This window comes from Microchirus variegatus, assembly GCF_963457635.1.
Source record: "Microchirus variegatus genome assembly, chromosome: 3".
Taxonomy (NCBI): Eukaryota; Metazoa; Chordata; class Actinopteri; order Pleuronectiformes; family Soleidae; genus Microchirus; species Microchirus variegatus.
Window position 1 is genome coordinate 27,849,873 of NC_139804.1, and position 17,796 is coordinate 27,867,668.

Sequence of the window (17,796 nt, forward strand, 5' to 3'; positions counted from 1 at the left end):
AACCCATGCACCACATGGCGTCCGAGATGAAACCTGGACACAAGGTGGGGCCTCTGAAGTGATGAGCTAATCAAACATCCAAAAGCATAGCTGGGGGGGGAATGATGAGGTCACACACCAGGGCAAGGAAGCTGATTGCTCATGAGAGGAGTGCATGCGCGTCAGGTCAGGTGTTAGGGCTGCGGTTCTGTGACATGTGCGGGTGTGTACACGTGTGAAACCACCTCTAAAAATTATGTGACAGCTGCAAAGGATCGGGAGGTTAAAGAGTGAAAATTAAATCCACAGACTGGAGAGCAGTGGAGGTGAGAGAAGCAGGGGAAAAAAGTGGGTATGGCAACAATATATTCTCTCACCTACAGTATGTGCAAAAGCATCCCGAAAGGAAACCCTGTTGACATGTGGGGAAAATCTTAATTCATGTCATAACAGAGGTAGAATAAGGTGTTAATATGCGCTTAATGATTACTCATTAGGGCTAGTATGCTACTTATTGTGTTAGTGAGCACCTAGTTAATGGTGAATATGTGCAAGTATTTCATTAATGCATGATGCAGGAATAAGACAGGCTTTTCACTGTAAAAGCATTGTGACGAGAAACCATTCGCTCGTCTTCATGGACAAAGAAACAAATAAGAAATAATACATAAAAAGACAATGATTTTTTTTTATTTACGTAAAATGGCTTCATAATAACAACTTTCGAAATTGAACTAAATGTTACAGTGACAACCTGGCTCTCCCCTACATATAAAGCACATGCTTGGCCATCTTTGAATGTGTCCAGTTAGCCTTCAGTCTTGGTACAGTCAAACGGTTTCCACCACTGTGCAAACTGCAACACCTTTTTCCTCTGGTCGTCAAAATTTTCTCTGATCAGCTTCCTCCAGCGTCGTGGCTCCAGGTCCATCATGCCACCAACCACTTCCTGTGAAGGCAGGATAAAAAATATATATATTACTCTGAAATGAGCTGGAATTAAATAGCTATAACAGAAATGTGTGTTTTATTAACTTCTTTGAACGACTTCTAGCTATTTCTACGACATGACGGATCAGGCACAAAAGCCTTCATACACACACTGACCTTGCCAAAGTAATGGGGGAATTTTTGCTCATTTTCAATGACATGAGCGAACCCTCCCTGGAGTCCAAAGTCTACAGCAAAGTAGGGCAGACCGCGAGGAACCTAGCAAAGCAACAGAAGAGAGAGGGTGGAAATAATAAAATGACATATGTATCAAACAAATACAGAGACAGTAAAATAAATAACAGAAGGCAAGGAATAGGAAATATGATTGAAGGAATGAGGGATTGCATGAGACAATAACATACAGCATGTCGGACGTCTTTCGTAGAGAGGTCAACAACCTTCTTGTTCATGGCCCATTCCTCATCGCACTCCATAATAGCTTTCTGGAGACACACAGGAAACAGCTGTAGGACTACACTTGACATGATATTTAACTCGTCCCTGCAACATGTGCCTCTTTACAGTGGAGAGACGCAACAGATACAGACCTTAAAGTATATAGGAGCCATATCACCCAACTCCCGGGGCAGTGGGACACACTCAAGGACCATGTGTTGTCTTCTGCGTGGGTTCATGTGCGTTTCCATGAACACACAGTCCAGCTCCTGGGACTCAAACATACGGACCAAAGTACGCCGGAACAGCTGAAGACAGCAGGAGAGTGACATTTAATTGTTAAGTGTAAATACTGAAAATTAAAATCTGAATTTGGTTCTGGAGTCGGAGTCGTTGTCACAAGACGAGTGGCTGACCTGCATTTCTGACCACACATCCTCATCCAATCCGGTGGCAGAGCAGTGATGCTGGAGAGGACAGATGAGACAGTGTCCCTCTGTCATTGACACTCCTGCAGGAAGGCTCAGGTACGCCTGGACACAAGATCACAAATACAAGCTGTACACATCACAGACATTGGACATCAACTTTTTGCAGCTGAATTCTTTACATTTTTCACAAAAACTGACTATTTGAATCATATTTTGAGTTAAAAAAACGGCTTCAGAAATGATTTTGAACAGAATCCATTTGGGAGTTAGAACGTTGTTCAGAAAAGGCTAAAAGCTGTGGGAAATAATGAATCGGATAAGTGCTGAATGAAGCTTCCTTCAGACCACAACCCCGATGCCTTACCTTGCTCCCTATTGCCACTATGAGGTGCTTCTGAAGCTCTTGACTGGTGAAGCAGTAATGACATTTCTCCAGAGAGGAAGCCAGCCTCCTACTCTCTCCGATGGCTCTGTTCCTCATCCTCTCCTCCTCCATCCCCTCACCCTCCCGCTGCGCTGCACTTGACACAAACATGTCATCCAGCGTGTAGTTGTCGCCGTCTGTCTTCCCCATCATCTGGAGAGTCGAGTGGAGGAGCACGAGTGGCGGGGATGAGACCGCGGGGGCACGCCAGACGGATTGGTGAGGAAACGTGCGAGCAGAGACGTAGGTGTAGGGAAGAAGAGAAGGAGAAGAGAGACGGTGAGCAAAGTTTGACAGGCGTTTGGTGCTTTATTTGTCCACAAAGTGAGTCATTTGTGGGGCATTCAAGCTAATTGAGAAAACGATTAATACTTTTAGATTTAATGGTGAAAACTAGAAGCAAGTGCAATTTTGAATCCCTTAAAAAACTACAATAGAGAGACGCTGTGAACTGTTATTTAACGAAGGCTGTGAAACCCACCGATTGGTTCATGTAGGTGCTGACGCAATAATACCGTCTGTGTCTCTTCATGTGTGTGTGTAAAATGCCTGCACTGCGCTGTATGCAGGTTGGTCTCCATGTGTTAACAATGTGAAGCAGGACAGAGTATTGACTCTGGTGTTTCTACGTCTGACGCTCGTCACCATGGCGACCGGGCAACAGGTTGGAATCTGTGTGCATGTCAGAGAGCGAGAGGCAAGCATGGCTGAAGTGTGTGTGTGTGTGTGTGTGTGTGTGTGTGTGTGTGTGTGTGTGTGTGTGTGTGTGTGTATAAGAAAGTGTGTGTGAGTGAGAGTGAAAATTGGATTAGTTTAGCGACAGTGTGGGAGGGAATATGTGTGTAGCATGTGCGCGTCGCACACAGGTGTCCATGGGCAGACACTTATTTTTCAAAGCCCACACATGCCATCACATGTACTCCCGTATTTGCATCATACTAATTAGGTACACTGAGTACATTACACACATACAACGTTCATTGTAACAATAAATCAACATCCAGGTTCTCAGCTTTCATCTATACTGCTCAATGTTTCCTTCACACAAGTCTCAGCGAATGATTAATTGGACATGTTCGACTCAATATTGCATCTCGACGACCAGTGGCTGTGAATATAAAACAAAAAATAGAAAGAAGGGGAAAAGGCCTGTGGAAGATGGTCAGTGAATGGAGAAGACAAAATGAAAATGAATACAGTCCTTGTTTGGAGTACTGCGTGTCCAGCAGGGCTGTGTAGTGGCAGGAATGTGCTGATAGAGTATTAACAATGATATTATATACAACATCAACAGTTTTCTTTGTCTAAACAGAGGGTTTAAAGGGGGGGGGGTCCTGCATATCATCTTGTGGTCAGAATACATACATATACATATATATATATATATACACATATATACATATATATGAATATATATATATATGTATACATATACATAATATACATATGTACATACATACATGCATACATACATATATATATACACACATACTATACACACATATATACGTATATATATATTTACATACACACACACACACACACACACACACACACACACACACACACACACACACACACACACACACACATATATATACACATAGATATACATATATACACATAGATGGATATATTTACAACCCCAGCACCCAAAATTATTAGAGATGAAAGGTTTTTCGAAATAATTCGAAAGAACAAGACTTGAGCTGCTGTCATTAAAATGAAAATGAGGAAATGGATTTCCCTCAGAGATTATTAATACACTTGGCTACATGCTGGCTAGTGAGCGAGGGCTTGTGTCGTGCCATCTTGTGAGGAATATGAATCATAACGATCTGCTTAATATTTTTCAAGCTAAATGTTATGGTCGTCTGGTCAACAGTCTGTCGCTGAGAGACGATCAAAACGAAGCCGAAGCAGACAACTCGTTTTATTATAAAACCAAGAATTGTCAAATGTATAATTTCCATTCTTTCACTCGTTACATTTTTACATTTAAAATAACGATGGAGGGTTAGAGATGTTCAGATTAAATAAAACTATTAAAGAAAATGTCGAAGTGTAGCGTGATGCAGGAATGAGAAGATGAAGCTGAGGCAAAAATACAGTTCCCTCTTTCTTTCACTCTCTTGCAGATCATAAATCTATAGCTGTGATTAGACGTGGTATTTATAGACGCCCTGCCATGGTAACTGTAGATGTATTTTTAGTGTCACTCTTTGTTGGTGCAGAATGCGTGTGTGTGTCTGTGTTCATATGCATATATGTTTATGAGTGAGTGTTAGAAACAAATATATATATTATAATGACTAGAAAAAATACCAGGGACCGTTATTAATGTGGTGTGAAAATGTCCTGTGCAGGACTTGGTGCAGGTACGACCGCTTTTGAATGCTGTTCTTGTTAATAAGCATTCAGTTACAGCAGAATTAATTCGCTGTGATGTCTCCTGGCATGAGTTCACTTATTCTGAACCATCAAACCTGTTAGTTTCAGGGGAAATTTTATGGTCCATAAGTTGTTTTATGTTCTCTGGCCTTCATATTTACCCTATGAGAAGGTGCTCTGGTTCTGGCCGTTTAACCATCGCAAGATGTTCTGAGGGCAGCAAAGAACTTTCTTTTTTTCCAAAGCAAACTTTTTATTTAATTAACTTTCTTTTGTTTTATAACGTTACCCATTATTGATCTACTTTCTCTCTTGTTATTCCATCTTACTTCTCTTATGATAGATTGTATTTTTTAGCACCCTGCTTTCATACTAAAGAATGTTAATGTTTTAATTACAAAGAAAAACGTGTGCCCTGATGAAGACTATCAAATTAATTAAGGATTTTCCATGTTACCACATCAGAGTGTCTTGGACGCCTTTATTTTTGACTTCCGCTTCCACTACACGGATTGTCTCTCTCCGTTTCTTAAATTGTGGCCTGGATACACGATCCAAATTAGGCATGAGGAACTGCAACAACTTGACAAAAGCCAGAGATGCAAGCCAACTTCTTCCTCCATATGCGTGTCAGCCAAACACAGGTACAAACAGTTCTGTCCTGCACAGATTAATTATTTTCAACCTAGTGGAACTAGTGTTTCCACATCAAACACATTTCTTTTTCCTTTGGCCAGAGGTAACTGGCACAATCTAGAGTACTTACTCTGAGGTGTCAGAGGTTGAGGGGACAAAGAACTTTTTTTATTTCCAATTAAAATAAATCTTACGTCTTGCAAATAAATGCAGGCTGGTTTCTTTTGACTTTTAAAGAGCACAAATGAAACCCTACTGGTGAACGTTTAACATTTGTTTCCTCATCGTCATGGATATTGTAAGGGAGGATATGAAGACAGTTAGTGTAAGAGAAGAGGACACAAGGTATATGGAAAGACGTAGACAGTTGATCTTCTGTGGCGAACCCAATAGGAGACACAGAAAGCAGAAGACACGCTTAACTTCAATTGTTAAGAGTGTGAAAAACGTCACCCTTGTGATCTTAAGCGATCATTTTCTATGGTCACTATCTTTATTAGTGGTCACACTTTTTTTCTTGGCACTGCCCAACTGGTATAGTTTTCCTTTTCTTACCTTGGAAGCCATGCGAGAGTAGAGGGCATTCTGATCCTGAGCAGAGCTCATCTTCTCCCTCCTCACCATCTCCTTCAGACCAACATTGTCATCATCCTGAAAATAGCGCACACGTTCGCCATCGGCATGGGTTTCAATCTGAAAAAGAAGTAACAAAGTCACTTAACGTCTGCTGAAAGCGGTGTGGTTGTGAGACAAGGGGAGAACACATTGATAATCAAGTGACAGACACAGAGACTGATCATGAGTAAAAAGTGAAGACAGACTCAAAATAACCAGTGTGTTGTACCGAGAGGTGCGTTATCATTTATGTTAAAAATGGTTAAACTCTGACATGGACATAAAGGTTCTACTATCATTACACACATGCCCAACAACAAGGAACACAACAAACCTCTCATCTACTTTCTCAATACCTCGATCAAATGGTTATATATTAACATATATTGTTTCCATGATTCCATGCTGATTTTCCTGGGCTTTTTCTTTTTTTTCTGAGAACATCTCGATCCCAGGTCGACTGCAAGCTCTCCTGCTACATTCACACACCACATCCCATCCCTCGCTATCCTTACTGCTTTCTTTTTCCGTCGTCCTCCGTGGGGTTCTTGTGCTCCAGAGGGGCCCTTGACTGGCCAGGCACGACCGCAGTGATCTGTTCTAAACAGCAGGAGCTCCTGGTCTTCTGTGGACTGACCTGGTACCTGGAAACAGAAAATACAGCCACATTTTATTTTGTTTTTGTTTTTTTTCAAAAGGCCTGATAACAATGAATTCCCAGAAGGTTAAACTATTATTTCTTTAGTCTTTGAAGCATTAAACCTAATTAAAAACAAAACTCATGTCTGATTTAGTCCTTCGTCTTCAACAAATGTCACTGGCCTCCATCACAGAGAGCCCTAAGGCACTAACCCCATTAAGGTCTGGATTCTCATTGTTTTAATTAGTCTTGTTACACACTAACAACCGTCTTGTCAGGATGGACGGCATCGTTGATTGTGAATTAGTCTGCTTTTAGATATCTACTAAAAGACAGGGCTCAATCAGATTTAAGAATAACCAGATTTGCAGTTTAAAAGATGAAATGTTTTGGAAAAAACACAGAAATAGAAAATAAAAAAATTAAATGATAAACATTATTTTAATTATTTCAAGTACCTCCTACATGAGTTGTTAAATACATGCTTAATATTTACTAATAAAGGGCTAGTATGCGACTTGTATGTATGCTAGTAAGCACCTAGTTAATGGTGAATGTGTTCCTTAATCTAAAGTGTTACCAAAAATTAATTTGGAAGAATTATTTGGTTCTTTTTAACAACTTTAATATCCACACACATCTATAGCGCTCAACGCAGGTCTGTGCTTTCTCAAAAGGGGCATGCTTATTATGAGGAGCGGAAAACTGTATCCCACCATTTTATGCAGCAATTTTAATTAAATATTTTTGTTGGAATATAGATTCAATTTGGTAAAAATAATTTCCCCACAGCCAGTGTCTGCCTATAAAAGACAGGACGTAGACAGACATGGTGGAAGCAGTAGAGAGAATGACAGACTGTGAGAGGGAAAGAAACACACAGCAAGATGGACTGTCAGAAAAATATGACAGGAGAATGTTTCTTCACTCCAGTTGGCACAGTAAACCCATCTGAGGCTCCACAGACACACACAAAGTGAAAAGTCAATCAAACCAGTGAATGGTGAAGATAAGTCAAAAGGCTTCCATGATAAGACAGATTGGAAGATTCTCAAATGAGCACTCTAATGACACTCCATCTTTAAGAGGGCCAAAAGTACCTCTCAGCTGATAAGTGCACTAAAACCTACAAATTACAACATTTCCTCTCCAACTGTATGGAGGATTTCACCCTAGACTCTTTATTTGGACAGGACAACCTTACCGGGGATGAATTTGGACAAACATACAAATGATAATATATACAGGTTGTATAAATAACCTGTATATCATAGCTTTCCCACTTGTTAATAAATCTCTGTAGAGAGAGTCTGCTTATTCCAGAAGCACGTCACCATCCATTTATCAGGGAATGTGCATGCGTGTGTGTGTGTCTTGTGCGCAAATGTGTGTGCCGAGGTATCAGGGCACAGATATGACTCTTTGTTGAAAGACTATGTTACACAGAGAAAGGTATTCACACACTCTCTGTTGTTTTTCAAACATACGCATATACACGACAGGGCACACTGAGAGTTGTCATCCAGAAAAGACATTTGTCCCCAGTACAATCTTTTAAAACCACCAAACAGAGCCGTTTTTATCCAGACAAACAAAAAAACTACTTTAAAACTGTTGATGTAAAACTATGTGATGTGAGAGATGGATGTTACTCTAACTTATCAACTTAAAAGGGTATTTTTAAGGGTAAAACTAGGTTTAGTTTTTGGTTTATTATATGGTTAGGGTTGGAATTGAGTTTAGATTAGGGTTAGGTTAACGTGGTCTAATGCTGTACCAGAATATGTGCGAGTGTTCTTGTGTATTCTTGTCATCATTTACTGACCCGTCTCTCTCTCTGTGTGTGTGTGTGTGTGTGTGTGTGTGTGTGTGTGTGTGTGTGTGTGTGTGTGTGTGTGTGTGTGTGTGTGTGTGTGTGTGTGTGTGTGTGTGTGTGTGTGTGTGCGTGTGTGTGTGTAAAGCTTTTAATAAAAATATTTAGGAGAGAAGTGGAGCTTTGTGGTCATGTTGATTACTCTACTTCGAGGTGCAGTTGAGTGTTAAATTAGTTTTGTTATCATTAAAAAAAAGGGTCTCTAATATTGTGTCAACCTTCCTTCACACTAAAACAGTCATTGTCTAATTAATGTACTTAAAGACTTACAGAAAGAGCCTACAGACCTGGTTTGATTTATCCGCTTCATGTTTCTTCTTTTGGGCAGCTAGGTTTTCTTTGGCTCTCCGTGCTGCATCCAGCTGTGACTTTAGTTTCTCAACCACGGCCTGAAACAAACAAATACACACACGTACATACATTTGTGATTAACAATTAAATACAAATAAACCCACAAAGAAAAATTGAATAACTATCAAAAAAAAACAGTACTACTTTATCAATAATGTGGCTTTTATTTGCGAGCATTACGATCAATTTCAAAACAAAAGCCCTGGAGTAATGGCAGGAAGAACACAATGGGGGTCAATGATCCAAGTTCGCAAACTTCAATAACGTCCCCACCATTAGCCTCACGCAGAGTGGTATACCGGCGATGCATGGACATTACCAGGTTGTTGATCGTGGCTTGTGGGATGTTGTCACACCTATCGGACACGCCTATCCATGAACATGTTCGATCGGTGACATGTCTGGTGAATACTGCGTCATTCAGTTGTGTTGCCACGGCTGTAACGCTCAACCCAGCACTCAGCATGCCAATCTCACACTCCCTCATGATTTGTGACATCTGTGGCATATTGACAAGTGACAAAAGTCCACATTTTGGTGTGCCCTTTTATTGACCAGACCATAAGAGTGTCTGTGAACTGGTCACGCATATTGACCACCACTCTGCCATGCTCCATGACTCTCGTGAGTTGAAAAACTCAATTTGAGATTGTAGTCAATAGGAGTGGCCAAGTGACACTGGACTACTGGGTTTGAGCAAAACAAATAATTCCATAAACAAATGCATCAAGAATCTGAGAAAATGTCATGACATTCTATTTTTGTTCACCATTTCAAGATTGTGCGTTTATATTTTTGTTGAGTATATAAAGCTGAATATTGTCAAAGATTTGCTTTTTTTCCAGAAAATGTTATTCAACAGTTGTCTGCTAAAAGAGGCTTTTTGAGGTTATATACAGTGTGTAACTGAAAAATGATACACACATACACGCAGAGAAGCTCTTAAGCTGTATGCTTTAGCAAATATCAATACCTTTATGTACAGAGCATTAAAGTGCCTGATCGTTAAATGCACTTACCAGGCACTACATCACATATACACACATGCAAAAAGAGTTTTGGGAATACAAGGTCTGATTGCTTTGTCGTGTAGGGAGATGCTGACTGTCAGGATTATACCACTTAGTACTAAAGGTGTGAATGTGTGTATCTAAGCGTGAGTGAAAGTGTGTGCTTGTCGGTCAACCTTTTGACACATGGGCAGTTAAGTGCACAAATCAATAAAGACGATAAATTAGCGGATCCCCTGATGGTCAGTTAAATCTATGCAAGGGCTACGAAGAAATGTGTTGAGGAAGAAGGAATCAGTCGCCCATAAAGCTGAAGTTCATAAATAGTGACTGAATTTGCCTGTACATGCCATAGTGAATAAGACTTTTTTAAGGTTTTTTTAGAATTAAAAAATAAAGTTGTTTGGTTAGAGTCAATAGCTTTAAAGTAATTATGATGTATCATTTATGCACTACAACATTTAGTTGAGATTTCCTAAATATATCTGAAGCTTGTACACAACTGGATTTTATGATTGAAGTTGTGATCACATTTGACTTTAGGACTAAATACTTCTGGGTGCTACACTGATTCTCATGAAGAGGTTGTTGCAGTATGAGTTGACCGTTGTGAATCTCCGACATAAAAGTGTTTCTTTAGCCAAGTTTAACATGCGACAAAATATGCAAGTACCATGTTATTTCAGTCTCAATTTGTAATTTAATCAGCAGATTAACCAGCAGAGTAAATTCAATCAGAGGTAGGAGAAACTTAGAGTGACATATTGATAACCTACTCACCGTTTTGCCCCTGAGCTCTGCTTTAAGCATCTCGCTTGCCAGTCTGTTCATCTCTTCCTCTGAAAGCAAAGGAGCCTCCTCTTCCTCACTTTCACTCTCACTTCTGTGGGAACACAAGAGTGTTTGAAGGGCAGTGCAACACCAAAATCAAACATTTACTCATTTTAACATTTGGGCCAGTTGGACATATAATATAATCTCCCCTTTTTAGGTTTCTTTCCAGTTATTTTCTTATGCATTTAGCCAAAACTCATCCTCACCCTCTGGTAATCCCGAAAACCTATTTTTAATATAATTTAAATATTTTGTTGTTTTCTTCTGAGCTCTTACAGTGTTTATGTGTGATGATTCATAGGAGTCTTAATGCCCTAAAGAAGTCATCATCGCTTTGTCTGTGCGATTGTGAACTGCAGTTTGGAACGCATCGTTCTAGGCTATTACACTTCTCATAGCCTCATTTCATTCTGCTGCCACACTGCAGGCTCATTTCATGCTGCAGGGTTTCCGCATGCTGGTTTACCCAAACAACTTAGTCTAATGAGGCAAAGCACAGAATTAAGACGACTGTACAAAGCAGTGATACTGCGACATCTGGCCCACAAAGCTGCTATAAGTAGGACTGCCATGAAAACATGTCAGATGTCGATGTTATATTTTAGTTTATGTGCCACTTTTTTGATGGTTTTGAATATTTTGGATCATATCTACAGGTAACAAGGGTCGAAATCAGCATGTAGGAAAGGAATGATGAGGAGACCAAGACGAGCAATTACATAAAAGCAGGGCTGGAGAAAGATGGTGACCTTAATATGACAGATGATGTACAAGTTACAGACCCAGAGCTCATATGAAGTAGAGGTTACCTTGGACTTAAAAACAAATAAGGACACTTGAAAGTTGTTAAAGGTCCATTCAAGGTAATCAAGTAACTATGTGAATAGAATGACAAAGATTAATGGAGGGGATTTATGTAAGAACATCTCTGATAAGGCTGAGAAAAAACATTATAAAGTTAATGTTATATCTTGGATATTAAGTTGTAGAAACTGAAAATATACAAATAATGACATAATCCAATGATTACTTGTTTCAAAAATAGAGAGCTGTACTCCCTGCCCATTAGCTACAAATTACCAAAACTCCCACTGCAACAGAGCTGTACTAAAATACAAAACATACAGTACTAGGCTGTGTAAAAATGGGTAGAAACACACGGTGAATAGTTTGTAACATGCACCAAAACATAACAGGACTATTAAAATAAATTAAAACCTTGGTGTCGTCACATCAGCTGCGTCACCACGTGGGCCATCTTGAGGAGCATTTACAGATTTCCCAGGATCTTTCTCCTGATCAGGTTTTTCAAAGTGCTCAGATTCACGGGCTGGTTTGCTGCTCCTCTTCCAGGCTGCAGCACCAGCGTCAGGTGGACCTGAGTCTTCATCATCAGATGTGGGCTTTAAGAATCCTGAGGCGGGCCGAGCTGGAGGACAACGCTCTGGTGAAGCACAAACAAAGGCTAAGCATGTCAGGGGTTTGAAGGCTCTTGGTATGTTAGACTTCTATATTTACAAAGGAAGATGAGAAACTATTTGACCTTTATCAAAGATTAAAAGATAAAAACTGCACATGGGTTTAGCCCACATGAACAAGTGACTCAATACAGCCATTCAAAGCAAAATGTAGTTGACTTCTGCAATGGATCAGATGTGGATCAGAAAAGGCCTCGATGTCAACCCACCTTCACCACGGTCATCATCGTCTGAGGGTTTCAAGAAGCGGCCTTTTAGTGAACCAAGAGAGAGGGAACGCTGACTCCAAGACGACGATGATATGCTGGGGTTGTCTCGTTTTCTATTAATTTCCTTATCTTCTGTGTCCCTCGTCCTATCCCTCCCCTCGCTTTCCCTGTCTCTTTCATCCCTTTCCCCGTCTCTACCCTCCCTTTCCCTGTCTCTATCTCTATCCCTACGTCTGTCCCTGTCCTTCTCTTTATACCTGTCTTCATCTTGACCTCTCTCATCTCCCCTCCCTTTATATCCTTCCCTCTCCCTCGCTCCCTCCCGTCGTCTTCCTGCAGGGTATCGCTCTCTATCTTGGGGTGACGCGTCTCTTTCCCTTTCATTTCTTCTCCACCGGCCTCCGTCTTCCACATCGTCCTCTTTTTTCCTCCATCTCTCTCTGGCCTCATTTTCTCCTCTTCTCCAAGTGCTTCTTGACTGGCCAGCATCCTCTCCTCTTCCTCCTCCTCCTCTTCTTCTCCCACTTCCATACACAGCTTCCTCGGCTTCATCAAGTTTCTGCTGAAATTCTTGCATCGACTTTGAAGCGACAAACAAAAAGACACAACATTAACACACTTGAACACAACTTCATTAATTTAACCTAAATAGTATTCAGCATAATTTGAGCATGCCAACATGTGAGCCAGTGCCAGTGTGTCATCAGTTCTCACTCCATATCTCTCAGCCACCACATCATCGAGGCTACGCTGCTGCCTCTCTGCCTGCTCCTTCATCCTCTGGTAGCTCTTCCTCAACCAGCCAAGGCCTCCATCATTAACCACAGGACCTGCAATAATTGAAGGAGAAACAGAGTTAAATTAAAGCTATTTCAAAAACTTGGTGAGTTACTTGTACTTTGCAAATGACTCAAAACTATATAATAATACTAATAATATAAATTCATGTTAATTAAGAGCCACTTCACTGGTTTACTGCTTATAATGACACATTTTACTAATATTTTAATATTGAAAGATACCTAGACGATAAGGAAGAGGATCAAAACATGGACATGAAGACATTAGAGACTAAAATATTAATGCAATTCCATGTTAAAGCTTCTTTACTACAGAAAAGGCTGAGGAACAAGATCTGAAGATGAGGAAAAGACAGTAAATGAGAGAGGAGCAGGGATGAGATTGGATTGAAATGAGCAGGAGAACCCATTTGAACTGCATGTCTTTTCCCCTTTGATAACTGGCATAACTTCACCTTAACCGTTGAGACACATTTCTCTGCATCTTCAACAGTGGATTTCTATGTGTGCATGGATACAAGTAAAATAACATTTAGAGACACTTTTATATAATAATGTTATATTTTTTAACACAGCTAGATAATGTCATTCCCATTGACCTCTACCTTTGTTTACTGCAGTACTAGCCTTCTCCCCTGGGGGCAGACCAGTTCCTCCATTCTTCCAGTATGGGTTTAGTTCCAATTTGTGCAAACCAGCCTGCGGGAAACACACACGCAAATAAATAATTTAAATATATCTGGAATAAATTGGCAGCAAAATGTAAATATGCAAAAGGCAACTTTTAGCAGTGGGAACAGGACTGAACGATTTTGGCCATAAAAGCCCAACGCTTGTGACATCTGGGGCATTTCAATAACAACACTCATATATGCTCATCTTCGTCATTACAGTTAGTTTGCAGTGGTATTTTAAAGATGAATCAGGAATTATCTCTGCCTCAGCCTGTAATGAGATTTGCCACCACCTTCCTCGCTCTCGTCTCCTCTCACAGCATTGCACCCATATACACTGTCCTGTCTCTACTATTGGTAGGGATCATCTGGCTTTCTACAAACATTGGTGGGAACATGTCCCCAAATGTCCATACGCAAACCTACACCCTTTAATGAGTCAGAGTCAAATTGAACATTGAAAATAAAAAAAAATGGAAACCTGTTCAATGGCCTGAGCTTTTGCCCTCTCCTCTTCTTTCTTTCGTTCTTTCTCTGCCCTCTTATCAGCTGTGGAAGTAGTCTTCATAGCCAGGAAGTCAAATGTCATCCATTCATCTCTCTATTAAACAGAGACAAATATTTGAGAGTCAACAGATAAAAAAAACTGATTCAAGTACACACATACAGAAAAGAGAATCAAGCACTTATCATTCTGAAACTTCTATTGCTCCAGGTGACTGAAAAACTGTGTGGTGACTTCAAACTGTTTGGATTATCCAGCGTCCTAGGAACTGGAAAAAACGCTTTACCTGAACAGTCTGGGCTGGGCTGAGGTTGCTCTCTGAAGGCTTGGCCTCATTGGAAACCTGCCATGGTTTAGCAGCTTTTGTCTGAGGCTGAACCTCAACCCACTCCTCCCTAGAGTCCTGACAGAGACAGAGAGACAGAAATAGAGGGGGAGAGAGGGAGAGAGAGAGAGAGAGAGAGAAAATCAGATTATCATATCAAAACAAAGGATGAGAATATAATAAACAAAGGGTTTTAGAATCAAAGCTGACATTTAAAAGCCACCATTGCTTTAAAACTAAACATTCACAGGGCATGGATGATTAATTACAACCACCATGCAAAAAAAAAGTGACTTGTATCTCTCAGTTTACCTCTGAGCTGTCACTAGAGCCATCTTCTGCCTCCATTGTCTTCTTCTCCTTCTTGGCCTTCTTCTCCTTTTTCTTTTTAGATTTCTTCTCTTTCCTCTTCTTCTTGCCCTTCTCGTCCTGTAGGTAGAATTCCATGAATTACATTTGAATATATTGCATTATCTTTTGTAATTAAGATATAGAGGTGTAAAAAGGAAAATCAGGAATAACAATTATGTCCTGTGTTTTATTTTATCTATCAAGGTCTTGTTTCTTCCCTGGATAATTACTTTTATGTAAAAACATAATCGCACATGTGAATGTGTGAATAAATGATAATTCAAATAGATATTACTATCACTGGAGACAGTGTGGAACGTAGTGCATTATGCTGTACACTGGTAACACATTCCCCAAGTCATAGCTTTCAATCATGTCACTTCCAACAAGACCCAGAGGGCAAAAAAACCAAAACAATATGGTGGTCCGCATTGAAAATACTCTTGAACAGGACTCGTTAATTTCGCATCCCATCAAAATAACAAGCATTTAAATCTCTTGAATGGGTCACCAGACTTGGCAACGAAAAGTAAAGCCCAGATGAACGTCAGTGTTGCTTTTCAACAATGGCACCAGCTGAGGGAAGCTTCTTTTTCTGTAATTACTTCAGGTAATTATGCTACATGGATACATTAGTGTGTGTGTGTGTGTGTGTGTGTGTGTGTGTGTGTGTGTGTGTGTGTGTGTGTGTGTGTGTGTGTGTGTGTGTGTGTGTGTGTGTGTGTGTGTATGGAGGGGTGGCATCTTCTTTATTGGTCAGAGTGATTAAGTAATGTAGTCATTTACATTGTATTTTAATGATAGAGCTCTCTGTGTGTGAAATCAGCGATTCAGTGAGTCATGTCTTTCATTATACAGCCTGCACTTGAATTGTGGATGCCACCTTTAATATATACTACATTTTACTGTCTGTATCCACAACTTAAAGTTAAAAAAAAAAGGAATCTTACTTCTACTATATGTTGTAGCCTCTCGTTGACCTCAGGGAGCATCCAAGTGTCCTCCCCTCTTTGCCTCTTCAGCTCTTTTTTCCTCTCTTCTCTCTCATACCGCTGCTTGGCCTTGGTGACAGGAGGGATAAAAGAGACATAATTCAAATAGTATGCAGAAGTGTAACGATTCAAAGAACACATAGCATCTACTATCATTTTAATATAGTGTCAAGCTGGACAGATTCTGAGCTATTGTGAAATTGAGATTTTAGCTCTTGTTTTTTTTCAATGTGTTGTCACTAAAGGATACATCATGACAAATTCAATGTCACCTCAGAGACAGATTCAATTTCAAGTTCAACTTCATCTCAGACACAGTCCACCGACTGAGACGAACAGACCAAAACGACTAGCACAAAAGCTATTAAAGGTAAAGCAGAACGGAGAGATAAAGAGTGGGTGTTAACGAGTAAAAAACGAGCATAGTACCATACTTATTACTGTATTATGAAGTATGTAGTATGTAGTATATTGTATTTGAAGGCCTTTTTTTGGTATTTTAATATGCAATCGAAAGAAGAACATACTCATAATGGAAACAGAAAATATTGATTCCTTTCAGATATATTCAGATTAAAACATTTACAATGAGTGATGACAAGCATTGTACCCATAGCTGTTATGATTTCCAAATATTTAAGCATCAAAATGCTTTTCAGCATTACAATTATCTCTCGACATACAAAGACTGTGACTTTATAATCATTTTGAGCCAATGACTGTTCAAACACAGGATAAAATCAGATCCTGCTGCACTCTTAAAGCACAGGTGAGCCGTGATGATAACGTCTTCACAAACTTTATTGCTCATCACAAGACGACAGCGTCTGCCCCGAGTAAGTCTGTGTGTTTGATTGAAGTGTAAACAAAGCTGCACAGCAAAAGGGATAAAGCACTGGTGGAAAATTGTGTGAGCATACAGCGAATGATTCCAACGAGCCATGTCCTTATGTTTACACTGGACACTGTGGACAGCTGCGACTATAACATAAAAACGACATAAATACCAGCTCCAGCAGGTCTCTTATCGGCCTCAGTCAGAAGTGTTTATCCCCTAACTCACTGCCTCCGCTTGTCCTCATTATCACGCCAATGTGAAGACTCACACGTATGTCAAGCTTCACGAGACACGCGGGGATAAACACACACGCCAACTTATTAACACAAATAAGGACAAACGCATGAACAATAAGCAATATCCTCCTTCTCTTCAGCCTGCGTTACCTGCTAGCCAACCTAGCATGCTAGCTTTGATCTGGTCCCTAAACTCATCGCTGACGCCATTATCAACACCAAACCTAGATTTACGGACGCTGCTGTTGTTTTCACACATGACAGTTCGTACCTTGTCCAGCACATCTTGTCGGGCCTCTCGTTTATTGTGTTTTCTTTCGTCGATGCCGCTGGAACTTTCGAAATTCACTCCGTACGTAGCCATGACGCCGACGTAAATGTTTTGCTAAGTGTCGCAAAAGCGCAGCAGTTTACGTCAACCGCACATCTGTGGTTCTTGTAGTCCAGTAAAAAAAAAAAAAGAACACAAAAACTTGGAACTGCATTGAAGATGAGACTGATGAGATGAGAGGAAGAACCCAGAAGGATGAAGGAACGAGGAGAACATGGAACTGTGATAAAGTAGTAACTTAGGCAGAGCAGTGTTAGCTCATTCTGCATTTTATCAATTGGTGGGGGAAAGGGGAATAATTACAATATATTTATATTTCTGAAATAATTCTTACTTTACACCTGCCCAAAGCAGTACTGTATGTTCACACCACTACCACACCAACCTGGATAAATCATCCAAAACCTGACCACTGCTTAGGAAGCCCAATATATCATTCTCTAATAAGAAAATTAGAACCAAATATATGGTCCATTACCTTGAA

At 40.2% G+C, this 17,796-nt stretch overlaps 1 protein-coding gene across 1 annotated transcript; it reads right to left on the reverse strand.

Annotated features, from left to right (window-relative positions):
• Nucleotides 1-742: 742 nt before the first annotated feature.
• Nucleotides 743-17,345, reverse strand: cwf19l2 (CWF19 like cell cycle control factor 2; the record flags this gene model as incomplete). Its single annotated transcript, XM_083887352.1, has 19 exons — nt 743-928; nt 1,087-1,188; nt 1,335-1,415; nt 1,521-1,676; nt 1,785-1,901; nt 2,164-2,376; nt 5,806-5,943; nt 6,381-6,509; nt 8,666-8,767; nt 10,520-10,622; nt 11,792-12,017; nt 12,261-12,840; nt 12,975-13,090; nt 13,666-13,759; nt 14,216-14,335; nt 14,526-14,642; nt 14,877-14,993; nt 15,866-15,976; nt 17,253-17,345. 19 exons carry the CDS (start codon nt 17,343-17,345, stop codon nt 788-790), a joined length of 2,856 nt encoding a protein of 951 aa, XP_083743478.1. The 3' UTR covers nt 743-787.
• Between the last annotated feature and the right edge of the window lie 451 nt (nt 17,346-17,796).